Here is a 15836-nt window from a genome sequence, read left to right as displayed (position 1 = left end):
ACTGTGAGGACACCCAGACAAATGAGTTTTCCACTGCCTGATTTAGAAGCTGTAACACCATCTTCAATTTGACATAAAACCGAGGGAAATAAAAACATCTAGGCACCACCAAGGCACACATCAGCAGCAGCACAAATGGGTGCTTTGGATTTTTACCCTGAGTCACCAAAGTCAGAGCAGAATTTGTGTGAGCTTCAGTGAGAGCACCATTAAGTGCTCTGTGAAGAAAGAGCCAATTTCAGCTGCTGACTTCAATGGGAGTTGGATCAGGTCTTGATTTATTCTGGAGCTGCGTAGTGCAGACAGAGAGGCAACAAATCCAAAGACATCTACAAAGACAAGCAGCTAAATCCAGGACACTTGGAATGGACAGCTCCTGAAAAGTCATGGGGAGGGAAAGTGGGAAGGGTTTCCTAGTTATGCTGGGAATGTGTTTCAGTGATGACAATCTACATTGGAACAACAGGGGAATTTAAAATAGAGATTTGCTCATATCAAATCAACTTGGTTGATTCATTTTAACATTTCAACAGAAGTACAACAGCTATGCCCAGGCTGTAAAATGGCCTGGGATGATAAATCTTCTGAGTGTGGTGCTTCTGCACACACCTCTGCTTGCTACAGAGAGGAATGGATGAGGAAAAAGGGGAGGTTTAGATTGGACCTGAGGAAAAATTTCTTTTCTGAAAGGATTATCAAGACCTGGCCCAGTATGTCTGGGCAGTGGTGGAGTTACATCCCCTGAAGTATTAAAAAGCACATGTCTGTGCCACCTGGAGACATGGTTTAGTGGTGGGCTTGGTGGTGCTCAGTTAATTGTTCAACAACAATTTTAAAAATACTTTCCAAGTTTTAAAATTCTATGATTCCATGAAATATCTGCATCACATTTCATTACTTGGTCACTACACACTATGGGCCTCTAATATTTTAGATTTTCTGCTTCCTAATAGAGATACAATTTAGAGATAAAACTCCAGCTTTTGTGTACTACTGTGCTCAACACCTTTCACTGACTGAATTATTCTGATTTCTTTTCTTACCTTGCAACTGTTTGTTCTGACAAAATTAAATCATATCCTCCTCCTATAAATTAAAAATTAGGTTTAGTTCTAGTCTTTTCATATGATCAAAAATTTTAAATTAATGAAAAATAGTATATATGAAAATGAATGACATTAGCTGAACTTCCTTTAACTTTCTGGCAGCAGACTGCATTCCTCACCATTTGCAGTGCCTAGCTCAGGTGCATTCAAACCTCTAGAAAGCTGAGAACAAGGTTACTAGGTGTTTGCTTCCCAAATATTTCCTTGTTTATTTAAGTGTTTAAGTTCCTTCTTGGTTGTTTTGCTCCTGCATGAGGTGCACACACACTATGGGAGCTCAAGAAACTACAAAAAACTTCAAAGAGACCCTGAGACATACCCGAGGAAAAGATCAGCAGTGGCAGTACTTTGTTTAAGCACTAAAAATATCTTGAGGTGGAAAGGAAATGAACTGAGTCAGGTAGAATAAATTATTGTATTTAACTCTTTATTCTTCATTCTTGCATGTGAAGCTTAATTCCCGAACCACAGATACGCTGTCATAGAATTGGCAGAATCAGGGTGTTGTTTAGGTCTGAAGGAACTTTAAATTTTGTCTCATTCCAACCACCTTGCCATGGAAAGAAACATCTTCCACCAGCCAAGGTTGCTCAACAGCCCCATCCAACCTGGCCTTGGACACTTCCAGGGATTCTACAGCCACAACTTTGCTGAAAAACATGTATGCAACCCTGTGTGTGACTTTTGGCATTAGGATATTTTCCTTATACATGAGCATTTGGTATTTAGATATAACATGGGGAGAAGACGAAATGTAACAAAATACTCAGTCTACAAGTAGACCAGAAAATTCCTGTAATATATATAGAGAAGGAGGAACAAGAAAAATGTAAGACAATCAATGCAGTATTTATTAATTTCATTATTATGATAGATGTTCCTGCATACAAGAGAAAAAGAAACAACTTTTTATCTATTGTTTATTTCAGACTGTCTGTCTCCTCTGATGAGATTTGGAAGTTATACTGTTCTATACTGCAGCAATCCTTTAATCTTCCCCTTTGTTAATTTCTCTATATTATTCTGCCACTACTTCCCTTATGCTTGAATAGGGAACTTTAAGCACTGTGACCCACATCTCTGAGGTTAAAATATTTGAGTTTATCTCTGATTGAATGACTCTCATTGGAAAATTACTCACCTGTCCAGCAGTGTCTAGAATGTCCAAATAGGCTGGCTCATCATCAATTCGGACTTGAGTTTTATAGGCATCCTCTGAAAAACACAGTGCAGTTTTCATAAGCATGTGAGTGGCTCAGAGAATGGAAAATTAAACAGCTTTGCTAGTTTGGAGTAGGTCTTTCATAAGCTGTCCAATCTGACATAACATAGTTTTATTTCAAAAGTTCCTTTTTGAAATCCTTTCTTCACTACAAAGTATTAGCAAAAGTGAGTCTCTTCCATCACACTACCTCAAAAAAAATTTCCTTTTTTAAGAGGGAAAAAATTTCCTTTCTTTAAGCACAGTCCCCAGGTGTTACTTAGGTCACAAAGATCAGACAATCTGCTGGTGCTGTGCAAGAGTGGTTTTTTACTTACCACAATGACACATTCAAAGAGATTTCCTAGCAAACAGTTTCATTTTAAAGATTGCCTAAATTATTGGTATAGACTGCCTGTGGCTGAACAGGGTCCTGGCTCAGAGTGACTATTTAAACTTCTATATATCTCGAGAAAGGCTGAGCATAAACTTTTTAAAAAGATATTCTGTAATCTGTGTCTTTACACTCATCATAGGTGCAGGCAGAGGAGAAACTCTGCTTTGTGGAGCCTTCCCTTAGCTCATGATTTTGTCAACTAAATTCAGAAGAATTAAAACAAAGAAGGTGAGCTACTATTTGCACAAGCCATTTTCCTCACATTATAATTTCATTCCTCTCTCAACATTCGTATTTTCTTCATAAGATTAAAAGGCGCATAGATTCTGGCTCGTGTTTATACTTGAAATAGTCTTGGAAATTATCTGTGCTCTTTAATTGAACAATCATGCACAGCAGCTTGAGTGGTTTTTGTGACTGACACTGGAAGTGCACTGAGGCATGAAGACAAGACAAGTGCATTTGTTGAACCTGAGAAATGCCATTAAACCATTGGGAGCAGGCTGGGCTTGTCCACCCTCAAGCTCTGCTGAAATAATATTGAGATTAAAATATGGGATAATATGGCAGGTAGTTGGAATACTTGGGACCTTTCAGATTGTGCTATAATATATATGTTGCATCATACAGCACTTTATAAAAGCATGGGAAAATCTGCTTTCTACCAGCAGAGGGAAAAAATGAAAGCATTTGGATACAAGTCTGTACAGCCTTAACTCAGACCCCTCCTGTCCAGCCAGAGGATTGCTGTCTTTCATGACATAATCACATACAGTATTTCCCCCTTTATTTTAGGCCTCAATTCAGAAAATAGGCACATGACTTTCTTTAAACAAATATTTAATCTCTGTGATATCAAGATGGCCCAGAGGCTTAATTAATTGTATGATATATTACTTTTCTGAGAAAACCACAGCACACCAACCACCAGATGTTTTGGTTAATAGATCTTTTTGTAAGGATTGCTGAACAAGAAACTGTGTGGCAAAGAGAGACCATATAAAAGCCATTGGACTACTTGCAGTTTAAGTAATTTATTATTGCATGACAATGCAATCTACCTGCAGTAGATTTTTTTTTCTTTTTTTCCCTTCTTTTCCATTTACCAATAATTAAAAACAAAATAGCAAAATATATAAAGATCAAACATGGTATTTCCTTCACATAAATTCTATTGATACTATCAAGTATTATTAATGTAATTCCATGCAGGTGGGTGTCCATTTGCATTGCATTACTGCATACATAATTGACATATGACTTCCATAAATTTAGCTTGCACTCTTGGCTCTGCAGCTAAGCCAGTCGTCCTACTTCCCTTTTCCAACATGAATCTTTATGTAGAAGATTTAAAACAGTTAATGTGGAAAAAAAATTCCTACTTAAATGTTACTCAGATGAAAATGAAACTAGATAAATCCCATCTTTTTTTTTTTTTCTTTTCTTTTACTTTTTTTTCAGAAGAAAGGATTTACAAGTTAAGAGTTAGTTATAACTAAAAGACCTATTGGCCTCTGAATATAAGCCACAGCTTTCAGACCTTTACCCTGCTGAGCTACTCCAGGTGTACCCTGATATAATGTCACTGTTATCAGTAAAGTTTCAGCTGTTAAAAGCTGGACACAGACCATCTTTATAATGTTTTTCAATTTGTAGATGCAACATTAAATGTATAAAGACATTTTGTCATTTTCATTTATTTTGCTTTCCCTAACTACTGACCTTAAAACATTTCACAAAGGAATGTTAGCATCAGTGTCTCATTTTCATTCTTGATGTATGCTGATGTCTTCTGTTGGTGGTACAGAAACATGTTTTAATATGTTTTAACCAAGTACATGAATCTAAATTGTTTTCTAAGCAAATGTTTTTCACATGTAAGATTTTATTTTGCCCCAAGAAATGTAGAGATGAAACGGGAAAGAGATATGAGTTTCCATTGTAATATTCTCTCTGTCTACATGCAAAAAGCAGGATAGTACAGATAATAAAGAGAAGTCTAAAAATGTCCTCAGATGGGGTGTGATAAGCAGGGCTATTTTCAACCTGCATGTAGGTGGAAAATAGGTGGAGATTTAACTCCTAATTTTCTTCAGGCACACATTTAAGAGGAAGTCCTAAAGTGCACACTTGCCAAAGAAATCACTGTCTTGAGCCAAGACATTCTTATATCAGAGAACAAATCATAGCACCCACTTATGAACTTCAACTTCTTAATCACCTCCTTAATGCTCAAACACAGTCACTCCTATGAGGGACACTGCCTTTCCATTTACCTGTGGATTCACTGATCTCCTGGGCATTTCATGCTTTCCAAGGCACCAGACAGAATCAAGATGGATAAATTGAAACCCCTGTTTTCCATATCATTTAATAAAGACCAAGAAGAAGAGTTATACCACTTAGTTCTGCTCCACAATTAATAGTTTTAAACTGGGATGTTGTCTTAGAAAGTAATGTAAATAGAGGTTTAACTCTATTTCCTGTCTATTACATGAGCAAATATCTTTATTTAAAATTATGATGCAGAGACATTAACCTGGAAATAAACCTCTTCCTAGAAGTCAAGAGTTGGAAAAATCTGTATCTTAGACCCATACTTGTTGGTTCATTGGTAGCTATGAGGTTTAGCAGAAATCCGGATATTTTTACATATTTCCCAAAGAATTTCAGAAGGCACTAACGTCTGGTTGGTCTTTTTTAGTCCAAGCAGCATGGCACAATTTATGGTTGGTCATGGTAAGGGAAGTTCTGAGACCCTGCTGTAAAAAGCAAGAATAAGTTTCTCACATGTAGAGAGAGAACAGAAGTGAAGATATTCCTCTGAAACTGCATCTAAATGTATATGAGACAAAGTGGGAAAATCTTCATCAGGAACACTTACAAACTCACATTCCAATATCCTCCCTTTAAAAATTATCTGCACTACAAATGGTGTCTGCTCTATTTACACCACTCCCAGTGTTTGAGTATGCTAAACTTTCTTTCACCTAATTAATTCATAATACAAATAAAATGTTTCCTACAAAACTAATTTGGGTGCTGCTAAGCCACATGTATTTATGCTTTACACCCTACAGCTCTAAGGAGTGGTTTTCAATAAAAGGCCAAAATCCAGATACTGTTTCAGTAAAACACAAAAAACCCATACAAAATAGGCATGAATGATAATCAGACATCAGGGAATCAATCAGACTGTAACTATATTGTTCAGATTAAGCTCAGGATTAGTCTTTTTTTTTCTGTGAGGTTAATCATAAAGTCTCAGCTTTTGGTTTGGGTAAAATTCTGCAAAAGAGTGGGTTATTCCATGAAAAAATCTCTGGATGGAATTTACTGATATTGCTAATTGTGCTTCAAACACTGACTGCAAGAATGAGCATTTTTTAGGGTACCAAAAGAAAACAAAACAAAACTCCCACATCCTTGTAATCTGAACAATTTGTGGATATATGAACTTACCATGAAAGAATTTTTTTTTCCTATATATAATGTTGAGATTTTAGAATCTTATTTCCTACAAAGATTAAAAATAAAAATGAAAATAGATACAAAATTATTCTCAGAGGATTATAACATATGGCATCAATGAATATTGACTACATAATGTATTGGAGGGTGGGACAAAAAAAATAGAGCTCTAATTGTTTTCTGAATGCTACCTATTTCTTTTAATTTTAAATTCTTTCTCTCTTTATTGAATATCTAAATTTTTAGGGTCTTTTAAATTATCTTTTTTTTTTTTCATTTTTAATTGCCCCTGGCAGTGTTAGAAAATTAAAGAAAAAAAGTGTTTAAGTCTTATGTTACCCGACTTTGTGGTTTTTGGGGGGTTTGTGTGTGTGTGTTTGAAATTAATGCATGATCATTTTTTCAGATTTCTTTTTTTACAAGACATAATTCTGGACACAGAAATACAGTAATTAATGCAAGTTATGACCAGTTGTCTCAGAGAATCTGAATTCATAAAAAATATATCAGGGTACTTTCTCAGTAATGAGCATGTAACTGCTTCATGACAAATAGATTTGAATGGTGTAAAATTTAAAGGGGAATTGTACTGGGCTTTTCATCTGCATTACAGACATGTTCCAGTCCCTGAAATTTAGGTCAGATTCTTCTTTCTTGCATTTGTTAATTCTGTTTCTATGACTTCTAAATAAAGTCTCTCTTCTTCTCTGTCTTGTACAATACCAATTGCAGTCAAAAATTGTCAGATTCACATATATAGGTGAGCCAAAATATATTTTATTTGACTGAGGAGGTGTCAATCCAGCAGAAGGGATCCAAGCTCAGTCAGCCACACCTGGAATTCTGCCTCTTGTTGTTCTCCCTGTGTGCCAAAGCAACAGCAGGAGACACAGCTCTTGGTGTGCTCAGATTATCTGTTACAAATGCATTTTAATTTAGCAATGCTCCTGAATGTAGGATGGTCATGAGTCTTTGCCTGTATGGGTGCTGTTTCTATTTACAGCAAGGAATTTTTAAATGAAAAGACTGGATGAACAGAGACATAAACCACTGTACCAAATACTACACATAAACTCCTCCTCTTTGTGATAAGAGTATGCATGTCATAGGAATTACCCATCAAAATACATTGCTATTAAAACCTCCCTTAGCATTTAATTATTTTCCTGGACTATTAGTGTTTTACAATTTGGGTGAGCGTTGCTATCAGCATTTTGCAGACAAGGACACCAAGTCACAAAGGTTGCCTTCCTATAAACTCTGCACATGTGATAAGCAATGGGTGGTTTAGTGGAGCAGGACTGACAGATTTGATTGCCTTGTATTTTGTAAATATTCAAAGGGATAGCAGTATCCTTTAATATAATGCAAATAGGGATATTAGTACTAGGCTATTTACTAGGTTATTTAAATATTCCAGTTCCAGCTCTGTTACATCATTACAAGTGGTGTGATCCTTGGGAATGTCCTGTGCAGGGCCAGGAGCGGGACTTGAGCCAACTTGATCCATGTAGCTTCCCTCCCAACTCAGCTTATTCTGTGATTCTGTTTTCTGCAATCAATTTCTATACCTGCAGTCATATTTTTCTTCCCAGTGATGATGATTTTTGTTTCTCAGCATTGAGCTGTATTTGCCATTTGTCATTTTTTTAGGTTTCTCATGTCTTTGTCAGATCCTTCAGGTTTCACTCAGTTTCATGTTAACAGCACATGTTGCCTGTTACCAGCCTACAAAAGTGATGGTAACAGACAATGTTATTCCAGGCAGAAGAATCTTGATGATAGTTTGCAGAAAAGAGAAAAAAACCCTCTTCCTTTCTAAGTCCACAGCTAGAAACACTTTCTTCGGTAATCACACGTTCTGAACATCTCATCTATTTCTATGACAGAGACTTAGGTAAATAATGCACCATTTAATGTGGATATTACTTCTCTGCTAGCCTATTTAAAAAATAAACAAACAAACAAACAAACAAAAAACCCAAAAACAAAACAAAACAAAAAAAAAAAAAAAAAAAAAAAAAACAAAAAAAAAAAAAACCAAGAAAAACAAACCTATAGTGTAGGCCCGGAGAAAATTAAAATAATCTGAGAAATATTAAAATATTATTCATTTTAAGTGCTTATCGTAAAAGGTATTAATTCATTTATTCATTGGACATTCAGCTGCATGATAATAAATACCGAAATCTCTATATCTCTGTTTTCATTTTAGCATTCCAATTGCCATAAAAATATTTAGAGATAAGATACTGAACCAAAACTTTGGCCACATATGTGTTCAGAAAATCTTCTGTAATGTTTTCAAATGGCCTTGCTAAATTCAAATACATATCACTGCTGTAGATTCCATCTATTCCTAGTTTCAACTGAAAACACAATGTTTCCTTTACTTAGCCTTTGTTCAGTGTCACAACATGCTTTTAACTAATTGCTGTGTTCTGTTTTGGAAGTTTCTGTTCCTTCAATGGCACATAAATTACCCTGAGTTCTCAATAGCACAGGTTCCCCAGAGAAGCTGTGGCTGCCCCATCCCTGGGCATGTTTAAAGCCAGGTTGGATGGGGATTGGAGAAACTTGGTCCAGTGGAAAGTGTCCCTACCCATGGCAGAGCAGCTGGAATGAATGATATTTGGAGTCCCTTCCAAAGAGAGGTACTCTGTGATTATGCAGTTCATAAGATAATTTATAATTTCGAGGAGTGAAGATGCAAATAAAACCAATTAAAAACAAACAAACAAACAAGTGTAATGATTCTATTATCTATGTTTGAAAACAAAAGAGCACAACATTTTGTAGTTGGTTTTGTCCTCCTAATATAGGAACTGCTAATATCTTCAATGGAAAGCAGAAGCACAACTAGATTGTGTTCAGATCCTCAAATAAACCCTTCGTTTAATCCTAATCAATGAAAAGTGGTGCCTAAACACGCAGAGGGGCACAGTTCATAGAATCATAGAATTGCAGAATTTTTTGATTTGGGAGGGACCTAAAAGAATCTCATTCCAACTCCCGTGCCACAGAAAGGGAAACCTTCCACCAGACTAAAGTTGCCCAAAGCCTTGCCCAACCTGCCCTTGAATACTTCCAGGGATGTTCACTTCCCTTGAACAACTCTGGCAACCTGATGAACATCCAGAACCATTGTAGAAGAGTAAAAACTTCCATTTAGGCCCAGTAAGTCTCATGCAGCCTCACTATTCATTATTAGTAGTTTTTAGCATCCACCTTCATCATACTCTTGTCTGACTCCTTTACCTCAGGCTTTGGCTGCATCTGCTTCCAATAATTCACCTAAAAGCTTCCTCAGCCTAATGGGCATTTCTGTACAGCTCTCACCTCACCACAGTGCTCCTCTCCTAATGCCATTATGTATCTGTCTTAAAACAGCTGCTCTCAAATTAACTTTCTCCCTCTTGTTGGGCTGCCTAATGTTTCAGAGCTGTGCTCTGCAGGGCAGGACTGATAACACTGAGCTGCTGAAGCAGCCTGATTGCTTTTCAGTTTTAGCTAAGTACATGCCAGTTTTCTTGGTGACCTGAAATGCACTCAGTGCCTTTTAAATTGGGAAATGGGTTATATATTGCACATTCCATCTTCTATTTTTATTTTTTTTCTTTTTCAGTTTTACCTATCGATGTGTACAAGAACCTCTTCTAGAATGTCAGCTCACTGTTTCATTACTGTGGTGCCCTTTCATTCTTTGCTGAAAAACACTCGAAGCAAAGGCAGCTTAATCTCACTTAGTCTGTGGTAAGTAAAAAAAAAAAAAAAAAAGAAAAAAAAGAAAAAAAACCAACAGCATTATCTGTGCTCTAAAATGTTTTGTGTGATCAGAAATCTAAGGGAATTGAACTTTGAGCCAGTTAAATTTAGTTTCTCTTCTTCCTTTGGGTTCTCATGATCAAGAAGTTTATTAACAAAGCAGTTGGAAAAGGAGGCAATGTCCTGCCCAGCTTTGAAGAAGAACTAAAATTAAGAATGATTGTGGTGAACAGATTTGCATGAGAGAGATTTTCTTCTATACGGACTGATCAACGAGGATACAAAGCACAATGTACAATAGAAAATTCAAGGTAAGACACCTATTTCCAGACAAAGCAGTTAAAATACCTTTTCTGGTCTTGCAGGACCTTGCACCCAGTCAGATGTCTGTCATCAAGGGCCAGAGTTTATAGATTACAGCAGGATATGTGAGCATAACAGTATATGTCACTTTATCCACTCCAGAGAAAAATATTAGGGCCATTAGCAGTTTGAAAATTAAGCACAAAACCACCAATGCAAATATCTCCTTCTACAGAAGCAGTGGGTACTTTTATAATGCTATACTTTGTATTAATTTTTTACTCTTTGCAACATTTTGTGCTCTAGCTGCAGATGAGCATTTCCCCCTCCAAATTAGAATTACTATTAATTAAAGCAAATGCCTCTTCACAAGGCCACAGAGTGGTTACAAGTTCTGATCAAGATCAAATTTATTTTACAATTTATATAATGAAGATGAAGTCTAGAAAACAATGCATCCCTCGTTTTTCATTTCCCCAAACACATGGATAGAGAAGCTCATTCCATTCTTACATAGCAGCACATTGTGAAACACAGAATTCTTCTGGGTTTAGCCTCCTCCTTTAAATGATAACTTTCTGCTGAGATACAGCATGGATTTGATATTAAACGTGGCACAGGTCATCTGAATAATTTGGTCCAGTGAAGCAGCTTTCAGTTATGATGCAAATGCTGTTACTAACAAAGCCACCATTTATGATTTTAATCTGCAAATATGCACATATGTGACTAATTTTGTGTTAATCATTGCCTAGGAAAAGTTTTGTTGCGTAGAAATCTTACCCAGGTCTTCATCAAAACCTTCAGTACTGTCCTCCAAATAAGCTAAATTTTACTTGTTGTATGTCCCCCAAGTGAATAAAGCTATTTTCCTGAGAGTTAGGTCTAGCAGGGAAATTAAAATTTCTCTGCAAAAGTTATCAAATTTTGCAACCTAAGATTGAAGATAACTCAGGAAAACCATTGCACTTGCTGTTAGGAGCTGCTTGCAATGTAGATAATGCTACTGATATTTAATAGAAGCATAACATTACTTTCTCTGCTTCCAGAAAAATTTCATTTCATTCAAAGGCGTACATGAACAAACTACTCCTGTTTAATCAAAACATGATAATTAACAGAAGTCCAAGTACCCTTATCTTGGGGAACAAGAATAGCAGGTAGCAATTTCACCACTCTTTCAAGTCTGTGCTTGTGCTACTGAGTGGGAGAATCTGAGGGCTACGAATTCACTTCTTGTCATTTCAGGGGAAGTAATTAGCAAGTTGGCTACATCTGCATGGTTATTAGCACGGATGGTGCCTTGGATTTAGTAAGGTGTAGATGGCTGCTGGCTTCCATGAAAGAAAGGTTAATGGAAACATTTGTCCTGCGATGAGGAATTTTGAATTGAGCATGATAAATCATCCGCCTCTGGCAAACCGTGGCATGGGCGTCTCTTTCAATTTCAAAAATCATTTATGGAATAATTTTGCTAATCACAATATACAGGACACAGGTAAGCGAGTTTTCCCTATTCAGGGACTGCAAGTCTCACTTCAGGTCCTTCTAAGTTCATGACCCTAATGATAATTACAGATAATTAATGGTAATTGCAATCACCAAATGAGAGTTGTGACACCCATGGCAGAACCACTGGGCAAAGGCCACAGAGTGAGTTTGGTGTTCACTCCAGCTACAGCCATATAATTCCCAGGACACTGGACATCCTCATCTGCCACAAAACACAACACACCACCCCACTTTTAGTCCCAAGAGCCAAGGCTTTCTTTATTGTATTTCACATTTCAAAGAATTATTCATCTAACTAACATGAGATGCAGAGGTTAGGGTGACGTAGTCATGCTCTATCACTCTGCATACTTACACTGCTAATTAGAAACTACAATATGTGTGTGGCTTCACTGTGGATAGCAGTTCTGGGTAAACATGTAAACTCTCCTGTTTTTGATGTAACCATCCAAATGCTGACCTTGCTTGCAGCCAAAATCAGCCAGGATCTAAAGGTTCAGAGCCGAATTCCACAGATCATATGAGAGGCTCAACCCAATGAAAGTGTGCCAGTGAAAGAGAGCAGAGAAGAACCTAAGAAGGAGATATTGCCCCAGTTTTCTTTTTTGGGTTAATATTAGGGTATAATTGTAGGCCTGAGAATAGGACTGAAGAGCTCAGCTCTGAGAATATCCTCTTCTGCCAGCAGAACCATTTAAGCTCTTTTTCTGCTTCAAATGACTAGATTTATCAATCAGAGACTTGGTGGATCAAAAGAGGAGAAGCAAAGATGTTTTAGTGGAGTCAAACCAAAACCACCTATTGCTGAATTGGAGGTCTTCTGCCCTGTACCAAGCTGGTAGGAAGAAAAAAATTGACTGTTTTGTGTAGAACAGACAAAAAAAAAATTGTTTCTATTCTTGGCTGACACTTTCTACACTCTGAATATAGAAGATATTATAAAATGATTTTCATAAAAGTGTTTCATTATTGTAATTATTCTTACTATTGCTACTATTATAAAAATATACCACAGAAATGCTTTTGTATTGTCACATTTATAAGAAAAGGCTTTTTTCTTCCTTCCTCTGTTTTAATCTGACTAATCAGTGCTTAAGAAGAACAGCCACCAAGTCACACTTCTATGAAGTTTTTGGTTATTTTTGTACTCTTTCTGTATTTAGCAGATACACAATTAATCTCAGATTTCCAGAAGAAGTAGAAGGGTAATATACCATGTTTTGGTCCTCCACACTTTGATCCTCCACAGACCGTTTTGTGTGAAAAGATGGCCAAGGCAGGAATACATTTTACTTCCAACACAAAGAAAATTAATGGAGTATGGAAAATAATAAATATAAACCATTAGCAGCTAAGGGGTATTGGTGCATTTTTGCATGTGAAAATGAGGCAAGCATAGATCTCTCATGACAGCACACAGGGTAAACACTTTTCTCTCCTCTTCCAGCTATAGTAAGCATTTGCTGAGCAGAGATTTTGGTTAAATAGAATCATATAAGCACAGCACCCCTCATAGCTGTCCCACAACTGGATTTATCTCTTCTGACCAGCACTCACCACCTGCCTGGTTTTACTCATAACAAACAGTCATTTGTTCTTTTCTTAATTTCTAAAGCAATGGAGAAAGGGAAGTCTTATCACCAGCCAGATTATCATTTAAGGTAATTCTGATTAGATAAATGCTCCAGCTGAGAATATAGAGAGCCATGAAAGGTCACAAGACCATTTAACCAGTTTTCCTCCTTTGGGGATGGTCAATAGCCCACGGAATCCCACACTGTGGCACAGGTAATTGACACTGCTATTTTTGACAACAGGGATCAACTTGTGAAGGAATTTTGGCTCATGGACTGGTGTCTGAGAGTGAATGCATGAGATGCTTGACTGGGTTTTCACACCTTGCCTGTCTCAGAAATAAAACCATTTCTGATCTCTTTCATTCCCACTTATACCACTTTTTCCACATATTTGTTTCTACATGATCCCTTTTGACTTTTTGAGCCTTGAGAACTATTTTTTTCACCAAATTTTTTAAACTCAGTAATCTGTCAGGCAGCTACTCCATGTACAGGTGGCTTACTTTTTTTATGGAATACTACTGAATTAGCCTGAAAAGCTGTTCAATGAATGCCAGATAGCCTGTGATGCTGGGAAAAGGGCAGAGATGAAGAGTGGGATTTCCTCTTTTTCCTCACAAATGAGTTTTATGATTTGGCTTATCTCGCCTCACAAAATTACAGACTGTTTCAGAGTCTCCAGTGCCTGCTCCTAGCAGGTGATAGCTCATGCACCAATCCTTGCCTGTGCTTTAGGGTAAAGGATAGCTCCAGGTATTAATAACTAATGGAGAAACCTTTGTATATTAATATATTATAATATTAATAGCTCTAGATAGATAGCTCTACACTTGATCTCTACACTTTTTCCTCCTCTGGGACTTCACAGCATGGTGAGGGAGGGGCTCATAGCTGTGGCTGCTCTCTGGCACTGCCGTGCCTGAAATGAATCTGCCAGTAGAGCTGCTGGGTTCAGTTTTCTAAGGGCATATTAGATAGACACACACCACTGCATTGCCGAGGCTAAAGTGCAAGCCAAAATTCTCTTCAAGGTGTTCTGACCAATGTCCAAACTTTGAAGAGGTGTTTGGTGACTTGAGAGGGGAGATGATGACTGCAGAATCAGCCCTCTGGGGTACCTATTCTCTAAAGACACTGACTGCATTCTCTGATATTGCTTGTATCAGAGATGTCACTAAAATAAAATTATTAGATTAAACAACATTTCCCTGGTGTTTGAAAATGTTAATAGAAAAAGAACTGTCACCTGATGTAAACAGCCCTAAAAATAATTCCATGAGTCATATGTGTAAGAAAACCTGCATGTTGGACATCAAAATTATGACCAGGATTTCAGTGGTGATTCCCCTTGAGTACAGACAGAAGAATGCAACCTCTTGTTTGATAGTTTTTTGTATGAAGTCTGAAAACAATTTAGGACTGTACAGCTGCCTTATGACAGCGAAATTCAAAGAAGGAAAGTTTAACATTAGAGCAGAAGATCATGTGTCTGAGTAACACAGCATGTTTAGAACAGGACAAGACTAGTCCTTTAACAAGAAAAATACTGAAGTTCTCAATGGGAAGAATTAAACTTCATCATGATCTGAGACTTCATCTAAGACAAACATGTCTCATACTGAAACACTGAGATTATCCCATTATCATTAATATGCACTTTAGAGAAAAAATACTGCATTTAAAAAAAAAAAAAGATCTCAAAGAGAAATAAGATTATTTTTGGCTTTCAAGTCAAATTGTTTCCATCAGAGAGAAAAAAATCTGCTGTGATTTTCCAGTCTCCCCTCTCTGTACTTTCAAATAATTAGTATTTTCTTTCATAGCAGGATGAAATCTTAACACTAAGCAGAAGACATGTTATTGCTTCCTTGAAATCTAAATTAACTGAGCAGTTTGGGCTCTTTTTCCATTCTTAATTTCTTGATGCTACTCCCTACTTTTCTATGCATGGCTTATTTTTCTCTTACTATGGAAGAACCTTCACTGCCAGACACATGCCAATGTTCTCCTTTCTTTTTACCACCTTAGCAAGGATGGTGCGCAGCACATCTCACTCTTCATTTTCCTCTATGCAGACACTCTGAGAGGTATCACAGTAATTTGTGAAGGTCCTCGTTCTGACAAGCTGTCAGAGAATGCACCACAATTCATCTTCAGACATCTAGATTTAGAAACCTACAAAATATTTGTCTGTGTGCAAGGTAGGTAGCTAAAATCTCCTTACTCTGAAGTGTGGATGCTATCTAGTTGCCCATACAGGAGTCTTGATGTTTAATATGCTCTTGGGAATGTTTTCTGGTTTTCATTCACTGGACTAGAAGGGCTCTGGTGATCCATAGATCCTGTGTCACACTCACAGGGGGACAGATATCAGCCATACAGAACATCTGGAATATCTACAGCCTTCTGGGTGGGGATCCTGAACCTTCCACTTTAGGTTGGAAAACAGCCCTGAGATCACTGAGTCCAGCTGTTAACCCAGCACTGTCAAGCCCACCCACGTC

At 37.1% G+C, this 15836-nt stretch overlaps 1 protein-coding gene across 2 annotated transcripts in view; it reads right to left on the bottom strand.

Moving 5' to 3' along the window:
- RIT2 (Ras like without CAAX 2) overlaps window positions 1-15836 on the bottom strand; it is a 176576-nt gene that overhangs the window by 103339 nt on the left and 57401 nt on the right. For both annotated transcript variants that reach the window (XM_064404238.1, XM_064404237.1), the window contains exon 4: window positions 2248-2321. In XM_064404238.1, coding sequence (XP_064260308.1) covers window positions 2248-2321 — 74 coding nt within the window. The remainder of the gene's footprint in view (window positions 1-2247; window positions 2322-15836) is intronic.

The sequence above is a fragment of the Passer domesticus genome, chromosome Z, assembly GCF_036417665.1.
Source record: "Passer domesticus isolate bPasDom1 chromosome Z, bPasDom1.hap1, whole genome shotgun sequence".
Taxonomy (NCBI): Eukaryota; Metazoa; Chordata; class Aves; order Passeriformes; family Passeridae; genus Passer; species Passer domesticus.
Note: the sequence above shows the minus strand (reverse complement) of the source record. Positions and strands in the feature narration are given on the sequence as shown.